At 51.8% G+C, this 18,755-nt stretch overlaps 1 protein-coding gene across 3 annotated transcripts in view; it reads right to left on the bottom strand.

Moving 5' to 3' along the window:
- Window positions 1–767: 767 nt before the first annotated feature.
- LOC105189772 (irregular chiasm C-roughest protein) overlaps window positions 768–18,755 on the bottom strand; it is a 175,896-nt gene continuing 157,908 nt past the window's right edge. The window contains exons 7-14 of one of the 3 annotated variants that reach the window (XM_019844462.2): window positions 15,155–15,306; window positions 14,179–14,489; window positions 12,722–12,962; window positions 8,055–8,210; window positions 7,394–7,641; window positions 6,277–6,512; window positions 3,210–3,339; window positions 768–952 (exon numbers count right to left, since the gene is read on the bottom strand). In XM_019844462.2, coding sequence (XP_019700021.2) covers window positions 854–952; window positions 3,210–3,339; window positions 6,277–6,512; window positions 7,394–7,641; window positions 8,055–8,210; window positions 12,722–12,962; window positions 14,179–14,489; window positions 15,155–15,306 — 1,573 coding nt within the window. In that variant the 3' untranslated portion in view covers window positions 768–853. Of the gene's footprint in view, window positions 953–3,191; window positions 3,340–6,276; window positions 6,513–7,393; window positions 7,642–8,054; window positions 8,211–12,721; window positions 12,963–14,178; window positions 14,490–15,154; window positions 15,307–18,755 lie in introns of all 3 variants that reach the window. The other 2 variants (XM_025305536.1, XM_025305537.1) reach the window with 2 other exon arrangements.

Here is an 18,755-nt window from a genome sequence, read left to right as displayed (position 1 = left end):
GAGTGGAGGACGTCCTTCGGTCGTCACTCGACGGAGTCTCAGGCAGACTCCACGCAGCGAACATCTCTCGCGCAACGCTCTCCCAGCCCACGTCCTCGGGAACGTACCTCAAGTCTTGGTAAGTGGTCGCGGTAATCCCATCTTGGACGAAGGCGCGCCCGGGCGCTGCCGCTCCTCCGACAATCCCGGCCGTGCTCTGCGCCGTTCCGCCGTAATCCCGTCTCTTTGTCAACAGCCTCGTGGTGACGTCCGGCCGCGGACGCTCGCCTGACGATCGGTCCGCGACCTCCCTCGAGCTCGACTGCCACGGGTCGCTCGACGAACGGGACGACATCATGGCCGGGCTGCTGCGCCGTCGGTCCCGTTGCTGCTCCCAGGCTCGCTCTTGGCTCAAGGACTCCTCGTAGCGCGATTCCTCGCCGAGGTCACAGCGGAAATCCGCGTGACGCTGGCGCACAAGCCGCCGATGATCCCTGCTGGCCGTTCGCAGCTGCCGCAGCACCAGCTCGATGTACCTGAGCGCCTCGCCGTTCTCGGCCATTCGTTGTGCTCGATCCGTGACCCCGCCGTGACCTCTGTGCCGCGGCCTCGCCTGCAGCAGCCGCTCGCTCTCCTCGCCCGCTCCGGCGTAACGCGCCGCCTCGAGAGCGTGTTGGCTCTCGTAACGATCTCGAGCTCGCTGCGAGGCTTCGGCCGCGAGGCGCGCGTCGCGACGCGTCGCCCATCCCGACGCGCTGCTCGTCGGCCACGCGCGCGTATCACTGCGGGGCGTCTCGAGGGCATGGCCAAGCTCGAAGGTGCTTTCAGTTAGGCCCGAGTATCGACGGCTCTAATTCGGATAGATCCCCTGGCCTCATACGTGCGTCGCTAACGTGCCCACCGCCGACGTGCGCTTCACCGTCGCCATGGCGCCGTTCGGCCCGCCGGTGATGTAGTGCGCCGACAGGGGTGCCTGAAAAAGTGAGGGAAGCGCGATATTTTGTTGGGCTCGCATTGTTTCGCTCTCGATGATTTCACCCTGCGCCGCTGCTCGCGCTACGTATCTACACACGTGTTTGCGTTCAGAGGGAGAGAGAGAGAGAGAGAGAGAGAGAGAGAGAGAGAGAGGTATATGTTTCTCTCTCTCTCTCTCTCTCTCTCTCTTTCTCTCTTCATACACATGTATACGCATATAGTCCCATACATCGATATATCTAGTATACCCATATATCAGTACCCATAGATAATGAAATATTGGATATAAATAAAATATGTACAAAATAGAAACGTAGAGAAAAGGGAACTATCAAATAAAATAAAAGCGAGCAGAGAACGAAGATGTAACAATTCGCGATTTTGGAAGCTTGATGATTATTATTTTACGAGTAAAATTGGCAACACTCATTCTTGTAGTATCTTTCAGGATATCAGATCTAACGAGGTCTTACTATATTTTTTTTTTAATACTCGAGATTTCTACGAGAATTTAATTTAGAGAAACGACAAGCACCTTTGACGTTAACTTTGTATTTACAATACTCTTAATCTTATCGATTTTCACTTGAGCCGTATAATATAAGCAATTATTATCTTAGCTACAAAATATTGAGTTTATTAAATCACTGATTAAAAAATAAAAGCTTCGTAGATTTTTAAATGTGTTTAATTTTGAAATACTCGATTACACGCACTTGTAGGTATCTCCAATATTTAAATATTTGTCTATATTTAAACGCTGTCTTTTGTTCCCGTGGAGCTTACGAGGCATTCTTTTCGTGCATATAACGGCGTTATTAAATATTTCTCTTTTTTTCAATGTCAAAAGATTTGAAATCAACACGATAGCGAAGAAAGCGAGGCACTTGACGGTGTGTTTGAACGGCGAAAATTGCTCACACGGAAGGATCAGTTGCAGGTTCTACACAAACTTTCATTCCCTACCAGAATGATATTAATTATAAGAGATAATAATAATAGTATAATGGGGAGCGCTCGTGCGTGGTGCTTTTATGTCGCTTCTCTCCTGAGAAATCTTGAGCGCGCCATTGTTTCATGTACATTCGTGCGTTTGCGAAAGTCGCGCGGTGCCGTGAACGTTTCCGCGTACATTTAGTTGTAACAACTCCATTGAAATATAAAATAGACATCCCCGGCTAATGTTTCCATCTATATCCATTAAGTTATACTTTAAACAACAACGAAAGATTGAATTATATAATGCGAGAGAACGTCAAGCGCGCGGCTAATGCACGAGCGCGAAAAAAGAGCGCTGTGCCGAGCCACGTATATGCGCGTGTATGAGTGTGTTCGCTCTCTCCTTTATTTTTTCATTTTGCGGAAATAAACGGATCTGCGAAAGTGCGTGATATAAATTTCAACCGCGTTATTACGGCACTTTTTCGCGGTTAGGCGGCGAGAAATTGAAAATTCGCCGTCGCTGCCGAAATAATTAAGCGTCACCGCCTTGCCGAAATGTATGACTCATTATTGCCGGCTTAAATGCCGCCGTTCCGCCGCCACGGCGCGCGCGTACGCCTCGCATTATTCATTTCTTTCTCCGCGCTCCTCCGCTCGCGACTCCGCGCGCCGACTGTAATCGCGCGTAATCAGGCCGCCCGATCGAAACGCTTCGGATCGGGCGATTCGAAATGACTAAAGGAGCGCACGTCGATCCGCTATTATTTCTACATCTTGATCTCGCCCGAAACCCCGGCGATGCAACACGCGTATCGGGCGACTGATAAAAAGCAGCGTTCTTTACGTACGTACCGCGTCGGACCTCTCCGCGGAATTAATCCGAGCCGCCCGATGAAAACCGAGCGAGCGCGGCTCGGCCGATTATTAAATGTCAAATTCCTTTTGTCGCGGCGCGGCGCGCGTGGGCGCGCCTTACGCGCGAAGGAGCACGCGTGGAAAGCCGGGAAACAGGCGGAAACAATTTGCAACGGCGCACGTGCGACTGCGAAATTGGAATATGACTGTACAGAAAAGGATTAGCGTTGCAAATAAACGTATGGCGAGCGCGTGCAGCACTTGCAATGGCTTTGCAATATTGACAGTCCGTCCTCTTTCCTCCCCGGACCGACCTACTCCAACTTGCACGAAGCTCCCGCAACTCCAGCAGCGGCGGCGGCGGCGGTGGCGGTGGCGGCGGCGGCGGCAACGGCAGCGGCGGCGGCGGCGGTGTAACTACGTTTAGGAATTTGACATACATTCACCATTGTACCAACCTGCGGGCCCGCGCCGTTCAAGGTATTCAAGCTATTCATTCTCATTGCCTGCGTGTAGGGCGGCGGTGCTGGCGTGACTCCCGGCACGGCTGTGTGCGGCGCGTGTCGGAGCTGTTCGGCCGCTGACATTCTATTCGTTTGCAAAGAAATGCCGGGAGTTAGACGGTAAATCGGATTTTTCCCTCGCGTCGGAATTTAAATGGGAGATACACGGGGACGCAAACAGCGGCGCAAACTGCGCGCCGGAGCCCCTCGACCTGGCCCCTCGGCGGCCGCGCACAACAGACGGTGTGGTCATTAACGCCTTCGTCGTTACGTCGGACGCAACGACGTCGTTCCGGTCCGGATACACCCGAGCGTGGTCCGCGATTAATAACCGCCTGTCGACGCGTGCCGCGTCTTCCTGGGGAACGACTGGGCGGTCATTTTCGGAGCGAAGGCGGGGATATCGTTTTCGAGGCGAGACGTGTGTGCCTGCGCTGATTTTTCGTCCCGAGCCCCGGCTGCTCTTTCGGTTCTTTCACCCTTCGAGTCTCCCCTCCCCCCGTCGGCCCCGCTACGGCGGGATATTCATCGCGGATTCGTCGCATTTGCATAGGTGCGCATAATTCGCGGGATCTCGAGTACTTCACGCGGTAAACATCGCGGTGCGCGCGTCGGCCTTGCTTCCGATGATTCATGAAATAATTTGTAACGAAGATAAAGCTTCAACAAATGTCATCTTTGTCTTTGTCACCTGGGAACCCAGAGCAAACACGCTCCGCACCGCTGCGAGGAATTACGGTTCAGCGGATTAACGCTAGAGCCGCCGGACGATTAACGATCTATTTCTACCGGAGCGGTGAAAATTACGGATTTTTTGAAAAAAAAAAAGAAAAACAAAAAAATACGTAGCGCGCGCGGCGGGGAAAAGGTATTGATTTATTTCCGTACTTTTATTCTACGCCGATTAGCAGCGTAAAGCGCGCCACGCGGTGAATTCGAGTGACTTTTATGAGGAATTTCCGCCGACGAATTTCCACGAGAAATTACAAACCGCTCGTTTCCACCGCTTTGGTGCTTCTGATGCTAAAGAAGGCTGCTTTCAGCGGAGGGTGCATTTGCGCGCGACGGAGGGACTCGCTGGAGGGTGTCGAGCAGAGAGGGAGCGATGGAGGGAAGTGACACACGCGCGAAGAGAGCCCGAAAACTGAATCCGAATTTATTTCAATGTAGTTCCCGAAGTTCCGGCTTCGATACGGGCGGTGAGAGGTTTCTCTCTCCGCGCACGGATTTCTACATCTTCTCCCGCTTCGGGGCCGGAAACGGCGTCGGACAAAGTACCGCAATAATCGTCCGGTCTCTTCCGAATCTCTCGCAGATTCCACCTCTCTTTCTGCGGATTTGTTCTATAACTGTATTATAACCGCGCAGCCGAAGCGAAGCCGCAATGAGCTCGCCCCCCCCCCCCCCGGCCCTGCTTCTTCGATCGGAACCGAATTCTAGAAGAGTCGTCGCGGGTCGTCTCGATTCGTCGACCGTCGAGCTATCTCGACATCGGAGAAACGTTCTCGCTCGTCCGAATTGAAACAAAACACGTGAAATCGTCGCTGTTTGCATCCCCCGCTAAGATAAACGAAAAGAAGGTGCTGGAGGCACGTACGCGGCGGACAGCGGTGTCTAAACGTAATAGCGAGGACCTCCCGATCTTTATGCGCGATCGTCCTGCGCACCGTCGTTGTTGTATAAACATTTTCGAAAGCGAGGCTCTTCCGAATTTAACGGGATGAGAATTTCGAACGCCACTCTGCGCGCACAGAGTGCTTTCGGGGAGTGGGGAAGAGAGAGAGAGAGAGAGAGAGAGAGAGAGAGAGAGAGAGAGAGGAGAGAGAGAAGAGAGAGGAGAGAGAGAGAGAGAGAGAGAGAGAGAGAGAGAGGGAGAGAGGAGAGAGAGAGAGAGAGAGAGAGAGAGAGAGAGAGAGAGAGAGAGAGAGAGAGAGAGAGAGAGAGAGAGAGAGAGAGAGAGAGGAGAGAGGAGAGAGAGAGAGAGAGAGAGAGAGAGAGAGAGAGAGAGAGAGAGAAACCAGTCGCGAATCCTCGATATATTTGCGGTTACGGGGCGGAATTCGCGCGCGAATTTCCAGGACGAATTGAATTCGCACTCTGTTTCTCCGACGGAGGCTTCTCTCTCTTCTCCATTTTTTCCTCCTCTTCCTCTTCCGTTATCCCGTCGGCTTGGTTTTTTAATCGTCGCGCCTCCGTAGTATTTCCGATGGAGCTGAGCGCGTCACCCCCCCCCCTTCCCCCGGCTGCTCCCCCGGCGATGGGGAGGAGAAACCGCGCGCACCACTCATATCTAATTTAGTCGTTCGAGACGACGCATTCTCGGCACGTACGGCGCGAGATTCTCGAGCGCGCGCGCGCGAGGATGACAAGCGTCGGCCGCTCGTAGTATACGTAAACGGAACGTGACATCGCCTAAGGTATCCGCGGCCGATCAATGACACGGGCCAATTATAATTAGTCCGTGGCACTCGCGCTGTCTGACGTGAGCTTCACCCGACATGCTCTCCCCTTCTCCCTCTCTTTCTCTTTCTCCCGCTCTCAGAGCGCGACTATGTTGACACCACGAGAAATTTTGGAACTTCGATGACGGAGTTACCTCCCTCGGCTTACATTCACGCGCTATTACACTAACATGTGAGAGAGAGAGAGAGAGAGAGAGAGAGAGAGAGAGAGAGAGAGAGAGAGAGAGAGAGAGAGAGAGAGAGAGAGGGAGAGAGGGGGGAGAAAGAGCTATCGCGCTTCCCTTCCGATTAGAAGTCATGTTGCCAAAGTCGACCCGTTTAGCGAAAGCGCGACAAATTATCCGCCGAGTTATGCACGGTCGAAGATGAAAAGCGGGAGGTCCCTGGCAAATTTCGCGATATTACACTCGCCTGAGGATCGCAGTAGGAATGTCTAATATTGATCGGATTTTATCAGGTTTTTAGTCGCAGGGTAGGTCGCTTCTTTTTTTTTATTTCATCGGTTGTGCCCGGGGGCGATGCGATCGCAACAGAAGGATATTGTGCTTATATCAGCTTACCTGAGGTAGGGATTGCCGTACGTTGCGGAAAATCGCGGATCGATCACCGGCGTTGTTTGCGGGGTCGAAGTGCCCAGATTGGCCGAGCTGAGGCCGATTTTTTTCGACGCCAATATACCGCCCGACGGTATCCTGCTCAAGGACTCCCGCGAGGCGCCTATGCCCTGTGTCGTTGGTGGCATATAATCGCGTGTATAGTCAACGTATGGCACGTAACCATTGTTGTTACTACCATCCTACAGAAACACATGTCACAGTCTTACCTTCAGCAACTAAACAATGCAAACGGATGAAGCGCAAATAAACGCGACGAACGTTCTAATCGGCGATCTACTTTCGGATCTACGTCTGATGCGTTCGCTCTTAACACTTTGATGGGCCGCTATCGCGTACGCGATTCTGTCGCGCCGGCGGTTATAGCCTCGTAAAGAGATGTTTCTCGATAACAATGCTTTGCAATTGCAATGTTATAGCTTTATGAAGCTATAATTTTAATAATTATATATTATATTATATTATATTTAATTTTAATAATTTTGTTGTATCTGAGACTTGTGACTATATACTTTGCACCTTTTCGTATTTCCACGAGAAACAAAAGAGTACAAAAACAGATGTATTATACTTTACGCATTTTCAAAGAATATTTTCGCTTTCGCGACTTTATTCGACTGCGTTATAAATATAGCACAATATAAATAAATATATATATATATATATGTGTATCGCCCGGATGCAAGTTAAATATCTATTGGCAGCAGTCGAAAATTTGTCCGGAATAAATACGGCCATCAAAGAGCCAACCATTTCGCTGGGCCGTGTGCTTTTTGAAAACGTGTAAAATATAATACGTTCGTTTTTGTAACCTTTCTCGTTTCATACGACAACGATAGACTTGCGTGTTTGCACGAGACAGATGTTTGTCTCCTTAGATATCGTTTAAGAGCGAAAGTTTGAAGTCTGCTGGCGAGGCAAGCGACAAATTTGCCGCGATAAGCGCGGCCGTCAAAGTATTAACATATGAAGCTCTCAATGGAAGAACACATCCGATCACATCGAAAACATCGAGTAAACGTGTCCTAGAACACACAAGGCCGGCGGGTGGCGAAGCACTCACGTTATTTTTCGGCGGGAACGAAGGCTCGGTGTAGTCGGCGCTGTAACGATAACCCAGCGGATTCGGCACCGGTCCTGCGAGAGCCAAGGCGTTCACTCCTCTGGTACTTCCTTCACCTTCACTGTCAAGGGCTGTGACACTTTCTGCATTGCTGACACTGGATCCCGCTCGAATGTCCGCTTTGACATCCGAGAGGTTGCTGCTCCTATCGCTTTCTCTATATCGATCAGCGTTGGAGTCGGTTTCCTCTACGTGGGCAAGAAGAAAAGAGTTGAGATCGATGCGCTCGTCGCACGGAAAAAAAGAGTTGGCTTGAATTAATGTGACAACGAGTGAGAGAAAACCAAAGGCATCTTGTGACTGAGAGAAATTTATGTCCTCACAGCCGAATAAGAATTGGAAATTCCGTGCATTTCCTGTCAACCAAACCTTTTTCTCCGTTGTTGTGTGTATATATACGCTCGTATAGCGCTCCAACGTGTCCAGAGATGTCGATGTACCGCATTTAATGTAACGCGTAATACATGTGGTGGTCAATGCAGCACGACGATCGTGCGAAATAGCGAGCGATGCGACGGGGATTTTAATTGGAATTAACTCTGCGCTCTGACAAAGCATTCGCGCGTCATTTACGTTAGAATCATCGAAGTTGATTACTTACGCATATCGGTCTCCTGAGCCTGCGCCGTCCGCGGCCGTGGCTGCTTAATGCGATCGCGACATTGCAGAATGAGTATGACTATTACGCCAATTAGGACCACGCAGACAACCAGTCCAACGATGATCAAAATCAGCTGCCAATCGACTGGAATCAACGCTAAGCGTCACGCCTAGTTAAAATCTCGTTTGCCAAATGAAGAGCAACGCGCGCTGCTTACTCGCTAACGACCGCTTCAGAAGTGCTACGAGTGCGAAAAAACAATCGGCGGAGATTCACAGCAAGCGCGCGCGCGAGAGAGAGAGAGAGAGAGAGAGTCGCGCATTTTATATTTATTGTTGCTCGATTAAAAATTATCCGCAACGGATGCAAACGCCGCTCTCATTGCGACGTTCTCTCGCGCGCAAACACACACACACACACACACACACACACACACACACACACACACACACACACACACACACACACACACACACACACACACACACACACACACACACACATACACACACACACACACACACACACACACACACACACATGCACACACATATAAATGTAATATTTATTTTTAATATTTATTCAATTATCATGTGATATCTTATTTCCTGTTCATTCGAGCATTTTTCAAGCGGACGCTACGTGCGACGTTACGTAGAATCATCAGCCGACGCGATACGGAAAAAAAAAACACATTTCGATGACCCCCCACCTCCTCTCCTTGACGAGTCGACATGTTTCAATTCTTTAACGAAGACGAGCCGATGTAAATCCAACGGGAAAAAGAACGCGTACTTTTATATTCGGCACGATAAATCGCTCCGCTCTCCGGAATTAAATAATGTGAAGCGACTGTAATTAAACGTCCGGACCGGCCGTAATGTTTGATGTAACGCACGTTGGAGTTATTAACAGCGAGACATTTATCGAGGGCGATTATTTGATCGCGGTGGCGATTAAAGTAGTTTGCAAATCATTAACCGGAGAGCCAGCTGTGCAAATGAGCTGATCTAGAATCTCTCTGATCTTTTAGAAGTGCGAGGAACGACAAAGAGTTCCGCCACGGCTGCATTACTTCTGCAAATTGTGATCTCCCGGGGCACTGTAAAGCGCGCAGAAGCTCCGCTGCGAGAGGATTTAAATTATTACTTTGTTACGAAAAGAAAAAAAAAAAAGAAAAAGAAAAACAGAGAAGAAGAGAAAAAGCGTCTTGTTTGGTTTCCCGCACGGAAAATCTATTTGCGATTGCGCGGACGTCGCGTCATGAAAAGCGTCGTCAATCGTTCGTATAGCCGGACGTGATGAATCTCAGCAGGACCGCGGTTGAGCGCGGTTTTCGATGAGAAAAAATGGAACGTTGCAAATATTGCGGCAATATTATGAGCGATAATAAATGTATTTTGTACTTGGATCATGTATGCGAGCCGCTATCGACTGTATCGGGATTGTCCGAACTATTTAAATAGTCGTATCTCTCTCACTTTGGGCTTAGCATAAGCATATATATGCGATATATTTACGTATATCCCACCGGTATTACCTCGAATATACACGGATAAAGATACTCTGGTAACGTTTCGCCCCCCTAATCATCCGTAAACTACTTCACTTATTTCAGATGTACTCGGGGAGAGCCGAATCGATTTTTAAACAGCCGCTATATCTGGGTCGGAAGAACCAATATCCGTTTTCGCAAATACCGTATAAAGCGTATATAGTGAGGGAATGCAAATTTGTGCCATATCACGATGCCGTGATGTTATAATAAACTCTTTATACGGATTTTCTCGAAATATTATGTACCAACGTAAGTACAAGAATCCCTCCCCCCCCCCGCTTTTGCCGTTTTACTTCTCAACGATAAAGTGGGCGAACCGCGTAAACTTGGGATGGTTCTCTACGTGAATGTGAAAAATGTCGAAAAATGTCGAATCATAAAAAGAAACAATAATTTCGCTCCTGTCCGAGCGAGTGGTCTTAAAAAGTAATACCATAAAACGCAGCGAGACTCCAACGTTCTGCACGTGTATGTATGTGTGTGTGTGTGTGTTGTGTGTGCGCGTTACGTACATACGTTCTCGTCGACTTAACCGTTTTGTCTGTTCCGCGGGCAAACACGACTTCTCATAATCGTTAATATTGCCGTATGCAGTCGCACGAGAGACGGTTGTTCTCGTAAAATTAAGACTTTTCCGCTTCTAATGTGACATCTCGCAGTCGTAACCCTTTTTCTTTCTTTGCCGAACGACCGCCGGGCGTCGGGCAAAAGTAGCACGATCGCGAATTACGATCGCGCGTCTCCGTGACGTCCTTCGTAGGGAATTCTAAATTGTTAAAGTCGACCAATCGGGAAAGCGTTAAAGATAGCGGTGTCCTTGAATTAGAAATGCATGAAACGGAACGCGCGATCGATGTATATTGCTCTTTCGAGGAATATTTTACACTCCATTTATTACGTCGCTATTATTAGAGGGGGGAGGGAGGGAGAGAGGAAAGGAGAGAGACGGCCGGAGGCCGATATAGGTGTTGGTGTTTTGTTTTTAGCGCGCGAAAAACACTAACACGCTTATACGCGACTCGCCACGGAGACGAATATCGAGTGGCACGAATATCCGATAGTTCAGCCTTTCGTTATAGCGTAATTGTTCACGACGAGATTAGCATACACGTGAGCGCTGCCGCGTACTCCACTTTTATTGATGTAAACAATATCGCACGGCACGGGAGTCGGCCTGCCCGAGCGAGACGCGTTAATTATTCTCATTACTAACCTGTTGTAAGAGGAAGACACGCCGCCGCGATCTTCGCCCGAAAAGGAAAAGACTTCCTCGCGCTGCTCGACGAGCCGATTAATGGCGGCGCTAGCGGATTTTCGTGTATCGCCTCAACTCGCCTGACTTATCGATCACGTGATCGAGTATCTCGATCGAACCTCTCGCGGTGTTCGCTCGGTGTCGCTCGGCGTCGTACGGGGCCGCGCATCGGCGCGTATCCGAGCCGTATTCCGCGTTTCCGCGTCTTTTTAGCCGCCCCGGGCGAACTTCGCGTACGAACGAGCGCCGGGAGTCAGCCGAATTCAACGGAGACGGCCGTTAGTTTCGGCTGAATATTAATTAGCGCCCGCGACCGCGATTAATGCGCTCCGTTGATATTCGCGATCGATGCTCGCCCTCGTCGCCACCAGCCCTTCGACCCTGGTCGCCAAGCGAAAGTTAGATAGATCTAACCTGTACAACGCGCTTCCGACGGATTTCGCAGCCGCTTGTTCGCTCCGCGAGGAGCGCCAGGAACGCCGAATTCAACGACGGCCAATCGTTCGGCTTTTCGGTTATTCGCTCGGTAATCGTTCGGCGTATTAATCAGCGCCCGCGACCGTGATTCGCGATCGATGCTCGCGCGAGTCCTTCTCCCCTCCCCTCCCCTCCCCCCTCGAAGCTGTTGATACGCAGGTAAGATATATTCTGTATCACACGCGAGCCGCGCGCGGATTTCACAGCCGTTCGTACGTCGAGTCCGGCTGAGTGCGGAACGCGCCGAGAGCGCCGAAAATCGCATCGGATGACGGTTTCGGTGTATTAATTGGCCCGCGCGTTTAATCGGCCGACCGCGGATCGGCGGATTTTCCTACGCGCCAATTGAGGGCTCGCGCGTGACCGCGCTCGTTCGAATCGCTCGTTCGAGCAGCGCTTCAGTTAGCGTGGCGACATGGCGGGCGGCTCGCGCGATCCGCGTCGATTTCCCACTTCGTCCCTTTTGCCGAGCCCGGGCGAGCGTCGCGCGCGCGCGCGCGCGCACGGCCCGGCCGCAATCACCGCGTCTCGGAGTTGACTTGTGGATGTGCGCGATTCGCGGACCTGACGACGCCGCGCGTTCCGCATGCGGAGCATGCGGCAAGGGGGCGTCGCGAGGAAGCGCCGTGACGATTAACGGTTAGCCGCGGTGCTGCGATCGTCACTTATTCGGCGCATCGATGACAGTGGGTGAGTAATTTGTCAAGTTTAAAGCTGAAATCTCGCGTAATGTCGCTGCGGAGGAACGCAGCGCGGCGGAATCTCGACGTCGAGCGCGCATAGTAGATATGCGCGTGTCGGGATGCTGCGAGATATGTGTGTTCGGTAATTAGAGCACGGATATGTCAAGCATGTGGCGACACCTCTCTCTCTCTCTCTCTCTCTCTCTCTCTCTCTCTCTCTCTCTCTCTCTCTCTCTCAGCGACGAATGCTACGATTTATTCCTATAATCCGGGGGAAACCGGTAGAGGACGTATATAACCTAATTTCCAAGCGGACGAAGCAAAGTGGCATTGATTGAGAAAGCTGCTGCTGAAATAATACTATAGTATAGCCGATCGATGTAGCTCGATTCTTTGATTAGCCGAGAATAATAGAGATTATTCGTAGAATGAATTTGGATCTCTCGTCTCTTCGCGATTATACGCGTCTAATTTCGGGGCATCGATTGAAACGGTCATTGAAACTGCTGATAACGGGGACAAGTCACTTTGACTCTCGCGGCGAGAGATATATCGTCCTCTAGTTCGCTAGGTGACTATTTATTACCGAACGTCCTGTACAAAACGAGCTCGCGGGGTCCTTCGAGAGCAGCGGATAAGGCGCGCTGTCCTAAGAAGGATAGTATAGTAGTTTACGAGCGGTACATAAACTTACTGTGTGCTGTCAGCTTGATTATGACGGAATCCGTGCCGAAGCTGTTCGTGACCGTGCAGTTGTAATCTCCGAAGTACGTCGATATGGGATCCAGGAGGGTGACAGTGCTGACTACCCTCTCGGCCGTGTATTCCTCTTGCACGTAGAACGGCGTATTGTTCGACGTGAAATTGAGCTCGCGACCGGCGAAGCTCCACACCACCGACTCCGCTTTTGGCACAGATATCGCGGTGCACTTAACCTGGGCACAAATCGGGCGAAATGGCGGTGAAATAAAAAAAAGAGGGGGGAGGGCGGAGAGGAAGATAGAAAAAGGAAGGGTAAAAAACAGAGATGAAGAGTCGCGGTTGAGCGATAGTCATGCATCGTGCCTTTCGCTCATCCCGATCCCGCTCTCGCTCCCCCCCCGTACCCCCCTCCCCACCCCTCGTCTCTCGTACTCGTCAATCCGGTCGACCTGCGCTTGTCTCTTCTGAAAGTGTTTCAAGCATCGGTGAGGGAAGGGAGAAAGAGAAAAAGAGAGGGGGAGAGGACGAGGGAAAAAGAGAGAGAGAGAGAGAGAGAGAGAGAGAGAATGAGCGCGAAGAAGAAAGAGGGAGGTAGGAGAGAGCGAGAAAAATGCGGGAACGGGTTTTGACGACGCGGCATCACGCGACGATCGTCGCGAGCCGTGTGTCAGCGAGAAACGCGTACATAGGATGTTACCGAAACGCTTGAACGAGCTTTAGAGAGAAGCGAGCTCTGTCCTCATATCGAAATAAAGCAGAAAGGCTCGCGCGCCGCGCGATGTACCGTCCGCGAACAGTCTCGACGAGCTTCGAGCTTCCCGGCGAGCGGCGGGAATTGAAATCGGTTTAACACGAGCGCGTTTATGGATCCAGACCGGCGCGGCGCGCTGCGGAAAGCGCATTCTCGTCGTACGTCGTTACGCGACAATCGCGATCAGATATTTATCGAAGACAAATTTGTCGCGGACCTATTTGTATCCAATTTCATTCATCGGTATCGGCCTTTCGATTATACACGTCACGTGGAAAGCTCGTGCCTCTCCCGGATTGACGCGGATTTTCCTCCTCGCCTCGCGACGGTTCGCCGCGTATATGCGGCTTTGCGCGATGCAGCCTATAGTAATTTCCCCGTCGACGCCGCCGTCGCCGCCGCCGCCTCGCGAAATCTTCAAGCGTGTTTTCATCGCGGATAAAGCTGAATTATCCAGAGTAAATTATACTGAGTGCCTCCTGATAACTGCCCCCTTAAAAGACCTTTCCAGCGGTTCCGTGCAATAATTCACGATACACGGCGGCGGCGGCACTCAAGAAAATTACGCGAGCCGTCTCTTTACGCTCGATAGAACGCGCGTGCGCGCGCGCGCGCGCGCGCGCGTTCGCGCGTCCACCGCCATCGATAATATTTAACCGGTCGAAGGACACCGGGCCGAAGATAGATATATACCGTACCTTGACCACTCCTTCGTCGGGCACGTACTGAATCCTTTGCGACACTATGCTCGGCGGGGCGCGAATATAGATGTTAGCGTAGCCGGTCAATTCGGGAAAACCGGGCACGCGGGCCTTGCAGTAGTAACGTCCGGCGGTGTCCGGGCTCACAAAGACGCTTATATTCGGGCTGGTGGCAACCGTTCGCTCCGAGTCCTCGTGGAACCATAGGATCTCCGGGGTCGGATTCCCGTCGACGTCGCACTGCAAGATTTCCGTGGCGCCGTAATGCGTTTCCACGGAGACCGGCGGGTGCCGAAACTGCGGGCCGTCTGAGAAATTCAATTTTAACCCGGGTCAGTTCCGCGAAATGAACTCGGAAAAATGTTACTTCCCGCCGTCTATTTTAGCACGACTTATTTCGAGAGAAAGAGCGAGAGCGCGCGACGCGGCCATGCGTTCTATTTTATATATACGTCGCTCTCACCCCCGACACTCCCCGCGGCCTCCCCCCCCCCTCCGCGCGAGAGCGCGATCGCGCCCGAGCGACTTTGATACGCCGCGCTTGTAAGTGCCTTTCGGTAAAACGAAATTTTCTCCTGCGGGTCCCGGCTCGCGCGGCATGCATGCGAAGCTTTGGCGCCGCGCGCGCGCTGTATCTTACACCTTCTCAAGCGATCGTATCTTTAATCCGGTATATGTGTGTCGGGCAGGAAGAGGGAACTGTGCGCGCGGCACAGCAAGGAAATACTTTCGGGGCGAAGCGAAATTATTCCCGGGGACGTTCGCGAGATTAGAATGGAGGCTCTTAGGAGAACCGGCGGAATAAGTGGATGAGATTGAAGTCTCGCGCGTGACAATCGCGCGGGATGCTGTCGCCTCGCCGAATCGAGACGCGAGTCCGCATCCTGCGCGACCTGTATGCGCATGTGTGCGCGTGTATGCCCTGCAATCTTATTATTTCGTATGGGGAATTAAGCCCGCGCGGGCCACTCACATCTTATGTCCAAGGTCTGGCTCTCCTCGCTTTTACCGACGTCGTTGTGAACTTCGCACTTGACGGTTGCGTCGTGCAGCTCGCGGGTCGCGTTGTGGATAATCATCTCCGTGGTGTAGTCGCCGATCACCTTTTTCTTGTTGATGTACCAACTGTGGAGAAGAGAAAGAAAGAGAAGGAGAAAATTAGAATCGCAGACGGGGGAGAGTGTATCGGCTGGTTGAGGGCTGCGAAGCTTTTTTCGACGACTTTCGTATATCGCATCTCGCATCCAACGAGAGAGAATTTGTTTCTCAGCGATTCCCAGGCGATCCGTTGTCCCATTCGATTCGGATTGCGTTGCAAAATTCGTCGAGAGAAAGTGTTTTGTAATCTTTAATCAGCACCGACTGCGTTATCCTAGGCACTATGGTCCGGTATAGAGTATACTCGTATTATCCAAAAATATTTAAAAGTAGCGCTGGGAAATTACTTCACGTACGACATAAATTTGCTCGTCGTAAGGCTGCGGGAATATCCCGCGAAGCAACGGCTGATCAATTGTTATAATATATGCAATACTTCGGTGCGAACGTATCCTAACTACACAGACGCACACAGTACGGGGTGTATTATCGAAAAAAAAATTGCCGCCGTGTAATAATCCGCGGCTGTAATAAGCCCGCAGCGTGCGGGCTCCGACATCGACGGCCGAAAATCCGCAGATTATCAGGTATTTTTCACAACTCGCGTATCTCTCCGCCTCTGTCGCTTTCGATACTCTCGCGTCGCCTTCCGCTATCCTCGCTCCCTTCGGATCAATACGGCTTTTAATAGTCGCGCGATACAGTCAAATGATTATCCCTGCATCCCGGTGCGAATGGGCGCGCGCGCGCGAGATCCTTCCGTCTAGGATTCTCGCTGCGTGTACAGGTTGCTCTGAAATAGGCGTTGCAAGATTCACAGGCTTATCCTTGGGCGACTTGATTCCGTCGCCGCGACGTTTTTGTTAATAATTCCCCTGCAACGTCATCTATCTCAACAACCGAGTCTCGTCTGTATCCAATCAAGGGGAGAGGGAGAATGCCCGAGACGAAAAACACACGCGAGCGTTTTTTCTTATTTGCTTCCACCCACCGGGCTCTCTCTCTCTCTCTCTCTCTCTCTCTCTCTCTCTCTCTCTCTCTAGCCTGCTTTCCATTCGCAGTCATTTATAATCCAAAAGCCGGCGATGTCGCTCGACGTCGCCGCCAACGAGAAAAGTCAAGTCAAGCGCGTCGCGACGGAGAAATGAAAACCCGCTTGCAAATTTCGCGAGGTCGATTCCCCGAGCGTCCTGTATACACGCGCGCGCGCGCGCGCGCTTGTGACGTTTTCTTAGCGCGCGAAGTAGCTTTGCCTTGCGCCAGCCCCCGGAGCGTCCTCGAGAAGGGCTCGAGCGATTTATCTCGAGCATCGTTTGGCCGCACAATCGACGAAAAGAGCCCCGGCGTCGTCTCGAATGGTAATAAACGGCCGAGGGCAGACTGCGCTTTTCACGGCGGAGGGGGCGAAACGGCCTTCGCGTACAATCAACGGCAAGGAGAGAGGAGCCGAATCGAACTGGGACGACGACTTACCGAGCTCGTGTGTCTCTAGGAGAGAGAGACCGCGGCCGTCGCCGCCGCCGCCGCCGCCGCTGCCGGTGCATCGCCGTCGCGCCATCCCCTTTCGCCTTTCGCCTCCTGCGCGTCGCGATCGATTTTATCGGGGCCGTCCGACAGACAATTTAGCTCGCAAAGATGCCGGGGAAAGTGTGCTGGTCCGCTCGCGCGACGCTACCTACATTCGCGCGACTACAGAGTGCTATAACGACTCGATAAACATTGAAAGTGCCTCGGGGTCATCTCGTATCTCCCGGTAAAGACCAACCCTCTCGCGTGTCTCGCAGGACACTTCGCACCTAACGGGATATTTTGAGAGCGACTTTCTCGCTCTCTCTCTCTCTCTCTCGCTCTCTCTCTCTCTCTGCTCTCTCTCTCTCTCTCTCTCTCTCTCTCTCTCTCTCTCTCTCTCTCCCTCTCTCTCTCATTTTCTTCGTTCTCTTCGGCGTGCGTACCGATCGCGAGATTCCTTTTACAGCGCGTGGGAATCAATTGTGGGCTCCTTGCGGGCACACGCGTCCGCGCGATATCGCGGACATAAAATATTTGTACGTAATATCTGAGCGGAGCGGCGAAAAGTTCAGCGCAAGTTACGCTACGTTTTAGCGACGATGGCGGGGTACTTTACGCGTGGTACGTTCCGCTTTCTGCAACCTTTGCATGTAATTTTGCCGGGGGTACTTTCGGTTATGGTAAGGTGGCGGAATTAATATTAGCGTCCGAAATTAATTAACTCGACGGGCCGGGCTTATCTCGCGTCTCGCGACGATCCGGGCGACCCTTTGGAAATTGTTCTCCGCCGGCGTAACGACATCATCTAAAAACTAATATTCTGATATGTATCGGATAATGATTCTGTCTTTGTTACTCAACGGGCGAGAGCGAAATGGGAGTCACGTCGGGCGGTCGATGCTACCTCAGTTTTTACCTCCGTTCGAATCTCTTTTACGGGCGGCACGCGACGACCGGTGTAAAAGCTGTAAAAGCTGTGAAGGCTATAAAAGCTGCTAAAGCGACTGGCAACTAACATTCGTTATCGCGCTACAATGTGGTCCCCGTTGCTTCACCCTCCGTTTCGCCGTCTATCCTATTATCCGCGAATCGCCATAAGCCGATGACAAGCTCTCTCTCTCTCTCTCTCTCTCTCTCTCTCTCTCTCTCTCTCTCTCTTCGTCTTTTTTCCGCTCTCTTTCGACGAGCTTTAGCACACGTCGCGCGTTCGGACGAAGACGGGCGCGAAGAGTCGAAGGAAAAAAGAAGATTTCGACAAATTTGCAAACTTTTGCGTTCGCGCACGAGCGTGTGCGACCCTCGTCCGTCCCTTCGTTCGTTCGTTCGGATCCGCGGCACGGTATTCGAAAAATGCGGCAAATGAGAGATTCTCAGTGCGGCCACGTGCGCGAAACCGCGGCCGGATCAGAAACTTTCGGATCGTACAAAGTTCGACTCACGACGAGAGACTGTCTCGCTGCAGCGGAGATCGCCGCTGCGAGACACTCCGCTCCGTGCGTCGCGCACTCACAAATTAGCGTCTGCCAAATCTCGCGCAACGTAACGCGCGTAACGTATCGCGCTGCTAGGACGATGTCGCGTACATACGTGCGCACGCGCGTTATAGAACGCGCGTCGGACGTTTGGAAAAACGTCCCTCGGAAAAAAAAGCCTCGTTTCCCGGATGGACGCTCGGCTCTTCCCGGACGCGCGATACATATTTCCTCGGGAGGTGACATTTTCGCGAGCCGATTTAAGCCGAGCGACGATCCGATAATCTCGTAAATTAATACGTCGCGTCATCGGGCGGTCGGCCTCCTCGCTGGCCCCGCCGCCGCCGCCGCCGCCGCCGCTGCTCCTTTTTTTCCCGACGGGCACGTTGCGTAACGAATAATTTAAAAGCAATCAAAGCGGGCCGCTAGGTGAAACCCGCAAACGCGCCCCGCTAACACGTGCGCGCGCAACACCGTCCTGAATTTGACATTGTC

The sequence above is a fragment of the Harpegnathos saltator genome, unplaced genomic scaffold, assembly GCF_003227715.2.
Source record: "Harpegnathos saltator strain DR-91 unplaced genomic scaffold, Hsal_v8.6 scaffold7, whole genome shotgun sequence".
Classification (NCBI taxonomy): domain Eukaryota; kingdom Metazoa; phylum Arthropoda; class Insecta; order Hymenoptera; family Formicidae; genus Harpegnathos; species Harpegnathos saltator.
Note: the sequence above shows the minus strand (reverse complement) of the source record. Positions and strands in the feature narration are given on the sequence as shown.